An 18,660-nucleotide genomic window follows, 5' to 3' on the forward strand; every position below is an offset into this window, starting at 1 on the left:
GCCAAAAATATGGCATTTTTTATTGACCTTATACTTCAGTTCACCTCACGAACAAAACACAACATACATTGTACAAATGCAGAAATTGAATTACAGTAATTAGGTGAAATTGAGTAACCAAAATAAGTCATCAATATTACATACATACATAGCTGCATTCCGTCTCTTACTAAGAGTAATAATAGAGCAAAGAAACAAAACTTCAACATAAATAAAAATGTCTCGATCTATACTGAACTTCAGAAGAGAAACAAAAACAGCTGGCAGGGGAAAAAAATTGCATTATTGTATAATTATTGGATATATTCAGATATAATACAGACATTGCAAAACTTAAAATGGTTGAACATTCATTTGATTACAGGTTGATTTATAGGAAAGGAATAAATAATAGACATCTTTTTCAGCGTGACAATATTTATTTCAGGCACATGCTTAAACCAGATGAGCAGGTCGTGCTTTTTCCTTTATTTTCTCAAAGCAGAATTTTTCAAACTGAAATATTGCAGGGGAACAGGTTTATTGAGGATGACAAATCTCTTAATGCTTATAACCAAAACGCACCGCATTTTCAACTTTGAACTCATAATAATTATGGTACAAAAAGCAAGGTAACCTGATAGGAATGTTCAAATGATTCTTGTTCTTCAAATTTGGGGGGAAAGAACATCACATTTATCAACTGATCAACAGTTTAAAAAGATCCAAAAAATACTATTTTCTTGATTTGAAAGTAATCCGTGTCAGAATTTCATTTCAGAATTGACTATTTACACCAGTTTTCAGAATAGAACAGAGCCTGCCTATGTCTGGATGAATCAGGTCTTCATCATAACTCAAATTTTGAAACATTTTGAGCGTATTGTCATGTAAAGCTAGACACCCAAGTTTCATCAATCAATCACCCTCACCATAACCAAATCATGCCCAAAATGTTGCAGATTTTTTAAATAAATTATTTCAGAAACCACATGAAATTTAATCCCCTCCAAAAACGGGAGCATAACTATACAGTGCAACTCTGTCTTTGTTTTTCATTCTCATTTTGTTCCTGTGTATTTTGCAGTCCTCAAGTTCTTTTTAGTTCCTCAAATACTTCTGATCTACACTCAAAAATTGCATTACTTCTAAAACCAATAGTTTTTATGAACAATTTGGTGCAAGATTCTCAAATTCAGAACAATTTACTCAAAAACAAAAACCTCTTTGCAGCACTGACTGACTTGGGGACAAAGCCTTAATTACACGCATACAAGGAAACATATGTACAGAATATACAGAGAAGGCATGTCTTATAACACATGAATATTCATTATGGTTTAAAATCACCAGGTCTGATAGGCTAGTTGTCTTGTTGAAATATGAATATTCATTATGGTTTCAAATCTGCAGTTCTGATAGGCTAGTTGTCTTGTAACACATGATTATTTGTTATATTTATTTATAAGTTGTCTTATTAAAACATGAATATCCATTATGTTTTCAAATCAGCACAGTTCTGAATGAATATTCATTAAGGTTTCAAATCATCAAGAGTTTTGATTGGTTAGTTGTCTTGTAACATGAATATTCATTATGGTTTCCTATTCCTAACAAGTGCCCGCACTCAAACATATAACTCCTTAATAATGCCCAAAAATTATGACATCTTCCTCTTAAAACTGCCATGCTAAACTATCATTTCAAAAATTTGTCTACATTTTTGTAGAATATTTCCCCACTGGGAAACAGGAAAGATTCTTAAAATTCACTCAAACATCTTACCCTAACCTACAGGCAAGTAAATTCAGTTTTTGTTTTTTCATTCAGCTGCGTACTAGGCCTAAAAGACTCAAAAATGAAAAACACAAATTCGCTAACTTTTTACAAAATAAATCTTTACATACTACCAGGATTTGATTCATCAAGTTGATAAATCTACATATCATCTTGAATTCAAAATTTTTTTATCGGTTCATTTATACAATGTCCTATGCAACTAGTAAATCTCAGAAACAAGCTGCCACAAAATGTTTTAATAAAAACATTTAAATTTTGGGTTACATAAAGGTCATGAAAACGTTTTTAAAACATTTTACATGAAAAACACTACATTTTAAAAATGTCAAAATGTTATTGTAAAATATTTCTTGGCGCACATTTTGCAAAATGTTTAGAATGTTTTGCATCAAGTTTTCCTATTTTAGGAACGTTATAAAGCATTTTATACCCTTTATATAACACAACAATAAAACATTTTCTGTAAAACATTTTGTGTTTGCTGGGAAAGCATACAGTTGCATCATCAATTTTCTCTGCTCAATATTGCTGTACAATACTAACTTAAATAAACTTCTAAATCTTACATTTTATACAGTCAAGAGGTCACCGCATCTGTCCGTTCATCTCTGTCTATTCTCTGTACATTTTAACTACATGCAAAATTTTACATGCAAATCATTTCAAAATGGTTTTCACTACTGTCCCAAAACTACATGCACAATTTACATGTAAACCATCCCCAAAAAATTGTTTTCATTACTCTCCCAAAGCTTACAAATTTCTACTCGCCCCCTCTTAATGTGTTATAATACGACACTCTTGCACCTTAATTATTCAATTTTTAACCACAAATTAATATTCCTTTGATAGTACGCCCTATGACTTCAGATTTGTTAGTTTTCTTCATTAACCATGACTTACCTAAACTCCCTCCCCAAATCCTTCGGCATAAACTTGCCTATGATCAGTAAACTCCCTCCCAAAATCCTTCAGCACATACTTGCATATGTTTGGAGTGAAATCCTCAACCAGACCAGAAAGTGTTGCTTGAAGAGTCAAGCCACCCCCGAGTCTGATACAATACCAAACTGATTTTTCTCTAGTACAATCAGAAACATAAATGCATATTACAATGGGCTCAGATTCCGACCATGACATTCACTCAAATCGTTGACGTACATACGTTTACGGACACCGAACAGGTGTGCATGCAAAAAGGAGACCATCCATTGACCTCACTGACAGCACCACAAAAAGTGTCCAGACTTCCGTAAGAAAACAATATTTCAACATGATTGTAACTTAACAAACAGGTAAAGTACATCATTAACTGATTGAGTTTATAGCTAACATGCAATCATTTGCATTTACTGAAGGATTAAAACAGACAGTTTATCTATAGAACACCTTCTTCAACATAAAAGGATACTCTTTAATTGTCAGACAATCACATTAAATAAATAATGCAAAAAAATATTAAATGGACATTAAATAATGGGCAATGGTTCATAGTGAAGCAGAAAAATGAAAAAAAAAATCAATACGTAAGTTGCATAATTTAACTATTTCATTGTTTAACAATAAGCTAGCACACAATGTTTATTTGAAACTCGTTAATCAAGATGTAACCACCTTTAATTAAAACTGCACCAGCGGAACTCGTTTAAAATTAAAATTAAGATAATACTGCGTAAGCCAAGTTTTACACAATTGTAAAATATTGTAAATCTTTATTCCAATACATTATAATAATCTCTTGTATTATTAGTTTCAGTCAAATATGTTAAGTATTTTGTTTGGCAAAGACATTCCATGTAAAATCCACACTATAAGACGTTGAAATATCTTCCACTGGGGAAGGGAGTATGAATTTCAAATGGAATGGTCACATTAGGCAGTTCCATTTGAATATCATACACCCTCTTTGACAAAGATTCAAACTGAATCTTCCACAGAGATAGGGTGAGTTTCAAAGAGTTCATTCCATTTGAAATTCATACTCCCTCTGTGGAAGAAATTTCTAACAAAGTGGATTTTGAATGGAATAGTCCATTGCAGCAGTCTAACACCGAACTGCGGTTGAGTTACAAATGCAATGATTTCATGAAGTTGCAAAGTTTTTTTCTTCAAAGTAATAAAACAGAAAGACACATTCTTCTATTCTTTAAATGCAACTTCTCATATACCATAATTAAAGAGCTTTGAGGTTCTGGTTGTGTTCATACAATCAGCACTAAACTTTCAACAATTAATTTCCAACCACAAAATTTACATTAAGATATGGACAGACGTAACATTTTTTCTTTGGTATCTTAATTAACATCAGGAATTTAAAGAACTGTGCTAGCTTTTAAGAGAAACTCCCCGTATCAACACCAGTAAGTGAGACCCCACCGTGTGCGTGCATGTAATAATAACTAGATACAGAATACTTTACTCTCAAAACATATTACCAATAATTGCTTTTGTTTGCCTTTTGTTGGTTTCAGATTCTTTGTCTGAACGGGCAACAAAATCTGCATAGAAAAATGAATAGCTTTGGAATGCAGCATACATTGGTACCCCTGGTGCACTGTGCCTTTGAGCTTCGCTTTAATGTTCAGAATGACTTACACATGCAGGTACAAGATGATCAAAATTATTTTGACACAGACTACACCATGGCTTTCTCTAGCTCTAGTATTCCTACCACATTCCTCAAAATATTTAGGTGTGTGATTTGCATCACACTCCTGGTATTTTTACGAGTATTCGCTACTTTAATTTGCACTCCTTATGATCATGATTGCATTCACATGCCTCATCAGACAAGGCCTATTAAGTCCAAAGTACTGGATTATAGCACTGACTTGAGTTGGGAGAGATATAAGCGACGCCTGCCAGAAGATCATCTGCGCATGCTTCATGCATTATAAAGCGACACACTGACATTCTCGAGTGTGATCATGCAGTTTGCGGCACAGTGAATACAACTGTCATAAACAGTGCAAGTCAATCAGTATAATAAGCCACCACCAGCGTTCACTTTTAATCATTTTATTGTTGTTCAGATTTAAAGTGGTCAAATTAGACTGAAAACTTCTCCCATTTTTTTTTTTTTCGCGAAAGGCTTTGCACCAATTCTGGCAAGTCCTGCCTCAGCAGGAACACTTGCCACTACCTACAGATATTAGTCACTGCCGTACAACCCAAAGTAACAAGGAACAATGGTGTGAACCGAAAGGCGCAGGGAGCCAGGGAACACATGCTGGGCGATACAGTGTGAAAGTCAGGGAAATTCAAACTCTCAGTCACGTGTTTATTTATTCGTAAGATACACAACAGATTCGCACTACTTAATTTATGGTATATTAATTTACATGCTTCAGGGAATTAGACACAGTGGAAAGTAATGTCTTCCCATGATGCAATTGGTGAAATTGTGCTTAATCACAGCAGCTGAAAGGAGTATCACATTATGCATTGCGGTACCATCATGCGCCATTGAAAATGTACACAAAATCCCTCATTTCAACTTTCAATTACTCACTTCCCTAAGGGGTGCTTAGACTTTTGTTTGAACAAATATGACCCCTGTATTGTGCAACTACCCATAGGTCTCAATATTTAAGCAGCTCTTCTTTTTGTTGTAAACATTTGGTAGAGCAAACCAATTCACTGCAATGCATGATGGGATGTTCCCTTCAACTGCTGTGGATGTTTAATAGACATGATGGGATGGCAAGACTATCTGCCGTGGGAGTGGGCCATTCCAGTTGAAATCCATACACCCTCTGTATGGAAGACATGATCTTATCTCCGCACAGGGGGTGTATATTTCAAATGGAGTCGCCCATTTCAGGTAACCACGTTTAAATTTCTCACTCCCTGTATGGGAGATTAAGGTCATGTCTTCCATACAGGGAGTGTATGGATTTTAACTGGAACAGCCCAGAAGGGTTTCTCTATGACTGGAGTACTGCACACTTACATGCGGTATGCATTGTACATGTGACGTTACAAAGGTGACAAAACTTCATAATTTTGCAACTTTCACACTTTTTTTACAAAGCATTTTTTTTAAAATCTTTATCCCACTGACTGACTGACTGACTCGCCTACTGTTTTGTCAACATACATTTGAAATTTATTTATTTATTATCCTATAGAAAAATAGCACTACATTTTGCAAAAATTTTCCCAAAGTTTGGCTAATGTTTTAGAACAATTAGCCATGTTTTTGGTACTAGATGCATCCTCGTAATTCAACATACCGATGACCACATTAAATGCTTCATGCCATTTACATATTAATTTGCCTAGAAAATGACATGGAAGTAAAAAATTTTGTACGTCCATATTCTTTTGGTTTTTTAAAATTGTTTTTGCCTATATCTCAATTTCATTATTGCTGACTTTATTAGATCACATTGTGTAACATGTGTCCGTCTACTCTTGATAGCAAGGAATAACCCAAGACTAAATTCCTTGCAAAGACATTCGGGATGTAATAATTGACAATGGCAATTTTCACGGCCTGCGATGTCACTAACAACGGATGAATGCATCCAGTACCAAAATTATCATTATTAAAATTCTACTCTAAAAAGTACAAAAATAAAACACTGCATTGTCTTCAAGCAGATACAAGTACAAGAATAATGAAATTCTACAGCATTCACGTCAAAATACAAAAACATTTTGAGCAAAGTCATATTGTTCATTATAAATTCTAAACACATCCATAAGTGCACAAGGCCATGGAAATGTGTAGATATAAGGACTTGTATATGACTGTGCTATGCTGATGTTCCCAAAATGGTACAAGATGATTGAATCATAGATTAATAAAGAGGTGCAGATAGCGCCCCTAACAAGCATAGTCCCAGTGCTTCGTATGCAATACGAATTCTACATATTCATGAGGGCTCATCATCCTATCGTAAGTGTCTAACAAAAGTACACAGCTTTGTGTACCTTTGCATTTACGCAAAAAATATCGAGACTATATTTAAAGTAATATATGCCCTGGCGCAGTCCATTTTTCGTCTTGTTACATACACTTCGTGGAACGATTAACCCTCATTAGCAGATAATGCTGAACACTGCCAGTTGGTGCACTGCCTGCTTATTATTAGTCTATATGGATTTAACTATGTGAGAGGTAGAGAGATGTAACCAAATGGACCGACTAACTTACAAATCCCAAGTCTTCAAAAGTGAGAACTTTCCTCTGTGGTAACCTTTGGATGGTCTAGGGGATACAATCAGACGAAATCCATACAATCTATGGAAGACTTCACCTTAATCTTCCACACAGTGGGTGTATATTTCAAATGGAGTCACCCATTCAGGTAGCCCCATTTGAAATTCACACCAACTTGTGTTTTCCATAGGGGGTGTATGGATTTCAAATGCAATAGCCCAATTGCCTGAGACACACAATTTGACCTTTTCGGGAAATCCCATAATTCCTTGCGGTTAGACCCCAGATGTCGTTTATTTGACATCACGCCGATACGCACATCGTTTAGCGAACATCGCTACTGCATACTGTAAATCGGCCTGACGTCCAAATCTGGGGTCCAACACAAAAAGGTTAATACCTGTGCCAGCTCATGTTGGTTCTTCACATCAAGAATATTAACGAGTTTACCACTTCATGTCCAATTTGGTTACTAGCTCTCCGACTTCTCATCGTGAAATATTCTTAATGCTATCACAAGACACAACATGTGTGCTAGTGGCTTTTGTAAGGAACATACTTATATATTGTAACACTAATTTGTCTTGTGTGCGTGTCTGAATTTCTTTACGAATGTCTGAAGTGTTTTTCGTACAAAATGTTCACACAATTGTGACTTAAATTTATAGTTTGAACACAGATATAGACAATGGCTAGCCTTATGTTGTGTATCAAGTTTAAATATTCTTAGTTGCACCACAGAACTTGACTGCGAGACTCGGGTTGCCAGTTTCCGCCATGTTTAAATGCCACTCATACAAGTGAATATAATATACCTTTGTAATGGGCAGTATTCCAGTTGAAATCCATACACCCCTATGCAAGACATGACCTCAATATGCCACACAGGGAGTGTGAATTTCAAATGGAATTACTTGAATGAGTGACCCCATTTGAAATTTACACCCCCTGTGTGTGAGAGATTTAAGTCATGTCTTTCATAGGGGTGTACGGATTTCAACTGCAATAGTCCAGTGTATGGATTTCTTTAAATAGATACACAACAGCGCCCAAATCATTGTCATCGTCATCTGTGATCAAACTATACATAAATGTGATGATGGGGGTATACATTCAGACTTTTTTTTAAAAAAGGTACGTAACTACTTTCAAGTTTTGGCAAGGTTTCCATAAACATGGACATTTAACTAACATATCTTAGCGACATCACCATTGAAAAACTATCCCAACCCTGTAATTACTCTCTTAAACAATAAGATCATGCACACATGATCATTTGTAAAAAATGTCACAATTCAAACAAATGATTTCAAAACTTGCGAGCAGAAATTCATACCCTTTTAAAATGGGACAAAACAAGCATTTAGGGTGTCTTGAAAATTTGTTTCAATAACAGGGAGTGTACATTAGTATCATTACTCCTGGAATTATCAGAGTTGTAACGAGCCATGACTTGTGACTCAAAAGTACAATGAGGCTACTGACTCAGGTGATGTTTAGTGACTCAACCCCATTGACTCGACTTCAAAATTAGGCTAAATGACTCAACTTGACCTGAATATCTTATGACTCGTTACAACCATGGAAATAACTTGTGAGTGTTAGTACTCGGATAAATACAGGGACTCAAACAAGGAATACTTAATAATGGATAACAGGAAATTTTCGCGGGCGTTAAACGCAACCGCAAATTTAAAACCCCACAGAAATATTTTTACCCCATGGGCTCCAAACCGAGAAAAAAATACCACGCAACTGTTCCGACCAGTTGAAATTGCGCACATTTAACCCTGCGAAAATACCCCGTTATGCATTAGCAGTTAGGAAACAATAACACTAAATCCATCCCAACAAGCCTTGAAATAAGCAGACTGGAACCAGGAGCAAATTGTTTTGAACATTGCTCCTGGTTCACTGGAATTTTACAAGAACCAGGAGCAATTTCTGAAGAAACAGGAGCAATTTTCAACATTAAATCCTTTTCTGCATATATTTAATACAGCATACCAGCACAACGGCATCAAGTACAAAACTGTAACCAGGAGCAATTTATTTTAGAAAATTGCTCCTGGTTCATGTGAATTTTACAAGGACCAGGAGCAATTGGTGGCTTTACGAGGGTAAATTTGCTCCCCGCGCCCGCTTATTTCAAGGCTTGCATCCCAACTGTAAAATCAGTCTCAAGATTCATTATAGTGTTGAAAGTTATCATCACATTTGGGACAAGACACAAAATGAATCGCAAAAAATTGTGAAATGAAAAAAATATCACAAGATAGATGAACATCATCATTATTTGTGCAGAAATAAGCTTTAGTCTACATGTATGAATACAGCACTATGTGACATTTAATTCACAAAATCTGCAAATAAATCACTTTGTCTTTAAATTCTGTAACTTTAATATTTGTTTCTGAAACAATATTAAATATATATTTATTACCTTTGTGACAAGTCTGTAACTTTCAAAACTTTTTATAGCAATATTATATATAATTACCTTTGTAACAATTAATTCACTCAAATTACTTGAAATTCCATAACAATATATAATATTTCCCCCTGTAACAAGTTGATTTGGTTGCTTAATTCAATTTTTGGTACGTAATAGAAACCCTGAAATGTGTAACGATATGGCAAAGTGGCATTCCAAAAAATAATGTGCCATTTTTGTAATCACCATACAGTATGATACACAAAGAGCAAAATACAAACACGTCACAACCTATATATTAACACTGTTACTACTTCATTATTTCCCTAATTGACCGGTTCATCTTCGGGTATTTCAGCCTCGTCGGGTGACAAATCTGGTGATTGTGGCGGTGTTGGTGACCGACTGCGACATCTGGTACGGAGCAGATGCGTTGCGTGTTCGCTCCACTGGTTCGTATCTGCATCGTAGACTTCCATGGTGTCCAAGAAATTCTTGCCATCGAACCCACCTACGGCGTACATACGACCGTTCACAACAGCCACGCCTACGTTGACGCGAGGCGCTGTCAGGCTAGCCACATTCGTCCATTCCATGGTGTTGGGGTCAAAGCACTCTACGGTGCCGAGGGCTACTTGACCGTCACTGCCACCAACGGCATAGATCTTGCCTGTGTATAAGACATGAAGCAGCTTTGATTACTTCTCATGTTTTAATGCATGACCACTATTTGATAGAACTGACGATTTAATTGCTGCCTTTCGACATTCTACTACACAAGATCCACCTTTCATTTAAACTGTGGATTACCAAAATCGTACACTAAATTTCAACTTTGTATTGACACTTATGCATTGTCACATTGTACAGTACTAATCATTTTAAGACAAAAACGTTTTCAAAAACAATAATCCACTGCAATTTCATAAACAATCAATCTCAAACGTGTATGAGGTGATGAGCTCCAACTTGACAAGCTATAGCAACAATATGTTGACAGGGCATAAAATCTTAATTTCCTGAAACAATAAATTTTATCAATATATTGGTCTGTCATGCATATGAACAAAGCCATCCAGGTGTTTTCTTTTGACTATTGACATCAATAGAATAGTCTAGATGATATGAGTGTGACAGTGTGATAATGAAATCTAGTCTTGGTGCACCTGTCTTTCTTTGTTTTTTTATTTGCATATTTACACTGTAAACTAAATTTTAATCTGACACTAAATTTAAAAGTGAATGCATAATGGTGACAGTAACAGAGCAGAAACATATTTATGATTTTATGAAATTAGGAAAAAAAATCTGGAAACATCCATACAGACAATCAATCTTACATTTGATGGTGCAGTAGGGTCTTAGGAGGCGACACCGCATATATTAGTCTTTAAAGGCTCCTTTTTCAGCATCAATGTCACTCATACACCCTTTTTTTTTTAACCCATGCTATATATTGTCACCCAAAGACCCCTTCTTTCTCCTAGGAACTGAATGGCAACCTCCACTCAACACTACTTTTATTACTTCGGTTTTTTTTTCAAGAACAAAGCCAGAAGTTCAATACACTAGGCTTCTGTGAGCTGTTTTTGGCTCTCTATCCAATGACCCTGGGTTCACCATACAACTTATGCTCTAAATCTTTGTGGAATGGCCTCTTAATCAACCTTCCTGAAAGGAGCTGAAATATTTTGTGAGCATTAGTTAACATTGTATCCATTTCTTACCTTTGTATGTGCAAACCCCAGCACCTCTTCTGCACGTTGCCATAGGAACACCCATACTCCACTCATTCAGTTCAGGATCATAGACCTCGACAGAATTAAGGCAATCCCAAGCGTCTGAGCCGCCAACGGCGTAGATCAAATCTTGTAAAGCACACACACCAAGCTGTGAACGACCTGCAATAATGACGATATTAGTTCATTCATTTCATTTTATTAAAAAAGCATCGTGGCCCCAAGGCCAAATTGAGCAATTTTTACATTAAAAGACATCAAAATATCACAAATACAAAATATATAAACAATCAAATCAAATCAAATCATTACAATAACTGATTAAAATAATTCTAGCAATCACCTAAAAGTACTGGCTCCTTTATGCAATGGGTTATTCAAATTCATACACCCCCTATGGAAGACATATCCTCATTCTTCCACACAGAACGTGTGTGTATATTTCACATGGACCTCCATTTAGGTAATCAAATTTGATATTCACACTCCCTGTTTGGAATATTAATGTCATGTCTTCCATAGGGGTGAAGGGTGAAAATAAGGATGTCTAAACCAGGAGCCACTTTTTAACAAGAAAGGTTCCTGGTTCACAGCCTCTTGAAGCCCACAAGGAGTCAGTCCAATTCAAACTAACCGAAAGTGGCACACTCTGTATATATTTGCTTTCTTCCCAGAATCCAACCTGATAAAATGGGGAGTTTAGTTCCAAGTGGGCACTATTTCAAATTTCATTGTAAGGTGTTGAAATCATGTGAGCAAATTATAGAAGTCAACATCAACCAGGAGCCACTTTTCTTTCTTGGTTCAAGCTGATTGTCAGCAACCAGCAGCTGTGTTAGTTTGGGTCCTGCTTATTTTCACCCTTGTCTTCTCTAATTCTGTGCCTGTATACCATAGTTCATGAATCACATTTGATGTTGACATACCTTGTTGCATTCTAGCAATGTACTCCCATTGGTTTGTCTTGGGGTCATACACCACACCATTCTTGAGTCCAGCACTACCAGCACAACCACCTATCACATACAGCTTCCCATTGTACACAGCTGCACCTGTAGAGACCAACAACAATCACAATCCAATTTAGTCAAACAAGGTAGCCAAATCTGATGCTTGGTAGCTCAATAGCTGCCCTGTGAACATTTGGTAAGTTACACAATATATTGTACTCATCTACATATAGTAGTTACACATGGCAGCTATTGCACTTACCCACTTCTGGTACTGAGTAGTCGAATTGGGTTACTCCAGCAATTTAAAAATGCCACAAGTTTTGCTTTCAGATTTTGAAACAAAAGGCATTGAAAGAGCTCTTAGATGAGATTCGTAGAAAATCACACAGGCTTAGATCAAAATGTGACTTGAAACGCACACTAAAGTATACTTCAGACAAGTTACATTTGGGATGGAGTGCTGGCGACTTGTGCAACTTGTAAAGTGCCATGCGTGCCTAATGGACTGAAAGTTTAGGCAAATCCTGTAATCAAACTAGGAAAAAAATCTGTTTTGAAAATTTTATGCTGTACATCCATAAAATTAACAAGATAAAATATTATTGGGAGACAAAAGTTATTAAGATGTGTGTGACATTAAAAATTGTTGAAACCAAGTTTGTGATGTCATCTTCTGCGCTGATTAACCACAGAGTAACTGCATGTGCCACTGTTGCCATAAATTTTAGCGGCGATGCCAGCTCAAGCAGTACCTGTGTCCTTCAGTTTGTTGACTTTGTTGGTACATAACAAATGCTTGGTAAAATAGAGCACAAACTTTGAAAAATGTAGTGTGTAAGATGTATGCAGTGATGGCATTTTATGTGCATGGACAGTCACAGTGGAATTGAAATTGAGCTTTTCTGCAACCATACACCACTCTGTTCCTAATTTATAAAACAATCTCATCTTTTTATTAAATCAACTTACCTGCGCTAGGTCTCTCAGTCGGCAGATCCGCCATACGGGTCCATCGCATAGTCTCCGGATTGTACATCTCAATTTTACGAAGCTCAATCTGTCCACTGGATCCACCTACAGCGACAAGCTTGCTGTCGATCACGCCAAACTCAAAGCGGGCTCGTGGCTTATTCATGTTGGGAAGAGACTCCCATTTGTTTGAGATAGGATCATAGGATTCGACGGAACTGTGACACTCACCACGGTTAGAGCCACCTGAAGAAAGAAACAAGGATTTTTTATTCTTAATATCTTGATCTTCAAACTATTGTTGCTATGTTCAATTTTCAGTCAGACCTTCGATACCACCAATACATGAAGGCACCCACAATGCAGCTATGACCTGGTTATTCCTTCATGTAATTTTACATGAAATTAGGGTTAGGGTTAAGGTTAGGGTTAGTTTAGGGTTAGGATTAGGCTTAGGATTAGGGTTAGAGTTAAGATTAGCTTACACGAATTAATTACATGAAGGATCGACCCAAATTTGGTTGCAATAGGATTTGAACTGTTCATATCAGACCAAACTTTAACCAAAAGCCCGACATAATTGTTGACGGACACACACACACACCCACCCCCACACACTGATGGACACACAACTCGTGATGCCATAAGGTGACCTAAATATGAAGAGCTTTGTTGCAAAAGCCCTTACATCCACTTTTTGAGAAAAACAGCTTTTTTTTAATTGAGCAAGTATTACTTGTTCGATTTTATTCAATTTGGGTTTGGATAAGTGTTGATCAGTAGAAACTAAAAGAATAGGTTTAGTATAATTTTTAAGCCTTCCTATTTATTTTATTATTTATTTTATATCGCTCATTTTGTGAATGTAAGGGCTTTTGCAACAAAATAAATTTACCCCTTTTCTAGAAACCACCTTTGCAATCAAATTTGAGCCCATTTGTTTGCACTACTTTATGAAACTTGACTAATGCTTTTAAAATCAAAAAGAAAAATTGGAATATCTCATTTATTTTTTTAATTATGAATTTTTAATTAAATCAGGCATTTTTGAGCATTTCCGAAGCTACAACTTTTGTTAATTACAATGATTTTTTCAAACCTAGTGACCCTAAAACAGTTCTTTTTGATTTCAACAGTTAAAGAACATTCAATGCGAAAAATAATTTTCCTAAACGGGAAATATACGATATCTCCGGAAGGGGAGGTGGTATGAAGGTCAAACAACCACCAAAATGTGTATTTTATACCCACACTATAATGTCATGCCAATAACTCAATTTCAGCCAAAAGTGGATGTAAGGGCTTTTGCAACAGAGCTCTTCATATACTGCTGACAAGTTGATTTCCTAATTACGTAAAATACATTCAATTCCATTACATAACCCTCTAATCCAGCACAGCATTATCAGCAACTGAAAAAGTCACCAACTTTTCAGGCCAAGGAACATTAAAAAGGTTAAAGACATTCTAATTTCCTTGCCAGGAAGTAATGTCAGGTCAATAATCGTATGATCATTTCCCCAACGAGGAAATGACATGTTTCAACAGTTGTAGAAAGGAAACCCAGACTTCTAATACAAATGTGAATGTATAAAAAGTAGATTTCAGTTTGCATATATGCAAGTGAAAGTATCTTTTGATTCAGTCACTGCAAATTATGAAGAAAAAAAATTTGAAACTTGCACAGATTTTAACATCAATGTGGAATGGGGTTCCCCCCGACTCAAACCCCGGCTCAAACTTAGTTCAAATTCAGCTTACTAACAGATTTTCATCAATTAAAACTGTTTATTAATATGCATTTAAAACATATTTTTACCAGTATTTTTTGTAAAAAGAAAATTGGTGAAAAGTGTACCCTACAGGTAAATTAAGTAATTCTTGGCCAACTTTGAACACTCGGAACGCTAGTGGCTCCGCGATAAACACACCCACATAGCACAGCACTGAAGAAAGCATACACACGTTTTACAATGCGTACACTCTTAGTACACATGGACGCAACAGCTACGTACAAGCTTGGCCAAGAATTACTTAATTTACCTGTAGTACCAATTTGATGTTGAAACAAACTTTTTTTTTTTTACATTAACATTAAGATGTTTGTTTATTGTCGGCTTTTGACGAAACAAGTGTATATTGAATCTTTGAATTTTTGTTGAAACAAACTTGCCAATGGTAAAAATCAGACGTGAAACAGGGTCTTTAAAAAAAGAGAAAAAGAGCTGAAAATGCTCAAAAAAACGCTGGGAAAAAAAAAAAACGTAAAATTGGGGTAAAATGGCTCAACTTGGGCTGAAAATTAAAAGAAAATGCATAAATTTAAAAAGAGAAAATCAGCTGAAATGAGGGAAAGTTTCAGGTCTGAAAAATAGCCCCTTCAACTGATTACCCTCTGGAACTCACCTGCTGCAATGAGTTGACCATCCAGTTCAGCTACCCCTACTGCACACCTGGGAGATGCCATTGTAGCTAAAGAGGGGTGAGCACAATCGCTAGCTATGGAAAATGCCTTGTGAAGAGACTTCTTGGGAGTTGGTTTGGCTGTCTTCTCCGAGAGTGTTATCACTGTGAGTTGCTTGTTTAGTACTGCAACAGCTACGTATCTGTTATCTAGGGTATACAATATGGACATGTAAAAAGTGTTATAACTATAATCATGGTTGTGTAAAATTTAGACTAGCAATATTTGTAACTTTTGAGAGTGCCAAATCGGCAGACTGCTGAAGGGCCTTGCCTCATATTATAGACTGTAAAATATAGAAGGTATGGGGTACATTGATTTTACATGCAGCTGCAGTAAAATGCATGTTTTACTGGCCCTCAATTATGTTCCAAATGCTTTAAAAAATCTGCAGCAAGCTATATAGAGCCAAAGCCAGCAGACACCGGCCAAGTCCCAAACTTTCTTTGAAACATGGCGTAAACCAGGGGTTCTCAATAAGCAGTGGCTGACCAGCTCAGACCCGTCTACCAATTGTAGTTTTCCCTTGAATTAACATAGCAATACAAGGTGTATTTCACCATCAAACACAATATTTGATATGATTTTGACCCTCAGTGGCCCGTGAGCTAATATAATAGAGAAACCCTGGTGTACACTTTCAAATACCATTGCTTCCCACAAGTTGCAAGCCACCACAACTTTGTTGGATCTTGCTACGGCCCCGGATTAAAACTCAACTTTGTGCACTTCCAACCGCCGTGTTAATATCAAACATCTAAATTTTGCTCTTAAATTTCCCCCTTCTCAGAATCACCACCTACCTGCCATGTCGGTTGAGGCGATAATTTTCCACTTTTTTTCAACAGATTTATATATCGTGTTCTTTCCTCCTCCGGAGACATGAAGTACTTATTCCTTTCATCCTCCGGGGACATGTAGTACTTGTGTCCATTTGCGTGTCCATTAGCGCCACCGTTGGCAGACAAGTGTTTCTTCTTCTCCGGTGTCTGGTACTTCTTGACAACCAGCTTGAAGCTGTCGACGAGATCTTGGTTGACTTCGTCCACTTCCTGCACGTCCTTCAAGATGTTGTTAGCAGTCAGGAGCAGTGTCTGGGGCTGTAAAAGATGAAGAAAAAAAACTTATTTAGAGATCATATCCATACTATTTTTCATGCTGATGGGGCAGTGACGTCAACGCGTCGAGGCAGCTGTTCAAATGCGGCATCTTTAAGCAAGTGTGTGTGTATTCTTGCGCTTTGATCGAATGATAGCGATTTGAAGCTGCGCCCAATGAAACACGCACTGATGTCACTGCCACATCAGGGTGCAAAACGGTATGGTATATATATTACAAAGCTGGACCAAATATCCTGAACCCCATTGGGGTGCTTCTGAGGGAGGGAGGGAGGGTAGGGTGGGGCTCAAGAATCAAAGAAAGTTACTGTAAACACGAGTAGCCAAACTGGCAAAAGGCGATTTTGCAATATTATTAGAACAAATTCAGTTGCAAGAATCCGACCCCAATCTTGCAAAGGATTTTTTAAAGGAATTCTTAATTTTTTTTGCAAGTAATCTGTGCCAACTTTGCAAAAATACTAGAATGATCTTTGATTTCAAGTATAAATCTTGCTTGTTTGTGTTATCTAACTAGTAATACATCATTCTGATCACTTATTACTGTATCATTTCATAATTTCACAATGATGTAACATTTTTGGAGGCAAAATCAATACACCTCAATTGTTTATGTGTTTTTTTCATTACGCAGCTTCACACAAACATTTTTTTAAAGCGTGTTTCCAATTCTCTCCCACGCCACAGAATTGCTGCTATATATAAATTATGTATCCACCTGAAATTCTATCAATACATCCATTTCGAGCCAGGTACAAGTTTATAGTTAATTAGTTGCCATGGTAATGTCTGTGTGTGCTGGGTAATATTGCAAGTCACATCAACACCTGATATCAACTGTAAAATTGAACTTGATATGAATGAAAAAGAGCAGTACATAGGATTTCCTTGAACAAATGTGCTACATACAATTTCTTTAACAATCATTATTCAAGGTAAAGGGGGGGGCTGTTCTACGAGCGGGCGGAGTTTCCAAGCAGGGTTGGTCAGTCTGGGATTTTTGTGGTACAGGCTAAATGACCCTAAACAATCACAGGCGGCTTAAAAAATCTGTTTTTTGCAAACATATTCTGAAAAGTTTCAAAATCATCCATTTTGGCCAGTGAATGGCTGTTTTTACTTCCATACAGCTTAACAAACAAGCAGGGAAAAAACACACTAAATCTGGGTCAGTCAGCCCCATAAAAAAGGATTTGTTTTCATTGCCTAACCAACATTTTGTGTCTTATAATAGGGGCAGTGAGATCATGCCCGACTCCCATTTTGTCAAAATCATCGAAAATTTTATTTTTCCTTAAATTTTTAGAAATTTTATTCATGCAGTTACCATTTCTAGAATAAGACAAAGAGGACATTTTCATAAGGTGGGTTAGAGGGAAGCAAGACTGTACCTGCTCAGAAAATTGAATTATATTGAAGTAGCCAATTTAACACTTTCACCATCATCATCCTCACTCGCATCCTTCCCTATTTCTGTCCCTACAGACCGACGCCTACGGCAACGCATAATTGAATGAACCTTCATATTTTTTCAGCGCTGCTTTTTTTCTTCCGATTTGTGAAGGTTTTTTTTTTTTTTTAAATGTCCAAAATCATAGTGAGAATTTTGAAGACAAAATTCACCTTCAGTCAACTCCCTATATAAATTTTTACACTTTTGATGCAATCAATGCCTTTCACATAATAAATACAGGTCTGTAAACAACTACATAATACTAGCCACCTACCTACCTGGATCACTAGTACAACATGTATTGGACTATTCCGTTTGAAATCCATACACCCCTGTGGAAAACATGACCTTAATCTCTCACACAGGGGTGTAGATTTCAAATGCCATCACCCATTACGGTATCCCCATCTGAAATTCACACTCCCTATGTGAGCGATTAAAGTCACGTCTTCCATAGGGGGTGTATGAATTTCAAATAGAATTGCCCAATTCACCAATTTCACTGCTTTTCATGCCAGCTAAAATCCAGTCCACCTCTTAGGGAAGTGCATTTTTTTCTATGTAGATTTATCGCATCACAGATT

General features: G+C 36.5%; 1 protein-coding gene across 1 annotated transcript in view; it reads right to left on the reverse strand.

Moving 5' to 3' along the window:
* Positions 1-9,107: 9,107 nt before the first annotated feature.
* LOC140137531 (influenza virus NS1A-binding protein homolog) overlaps positions 9,108-18,660 on the reverse strand; it is a 76,836-nt gene continuing 67,283 nt past the window's right edge. The window contains 7 exon segments of the mRNA XM_072159246.1: positions 9,108-10,050; positions 11,108-11,281; positions 12,046-12,171; positions 13,042-13,287; positions 15,448-15,654; positions 16,309-16,372; positions 16,375-16,605. Coding sequence (XP_072015347.1) covers positions 9,707-10,050; positions 11,108-11,281; positions 12,046-12,171; positions 13,042-13,287; positions 15,448-15,654; positions 16,309-16,372; positions 16,375-16,605 — 1,392 coding nt within the window. The 3' untranslated portion in view covers positions 9,108-9,706.

Source organism: Amphiura filiformis, chromosome 17 (assembly GCF_039555335.1).
Source record: "Amphiura filiformis chromosome 17, Afil_fr2py, whole genome shotgun sequence".
Classification (NCBI taxonomy): domain Eukaryota; kingdom Metazoa; phylum Echinodermata; class Ophiuroidea; order Amphilepidida; family Amphiuridae; genus Amphiura; species Amphiura filiformis.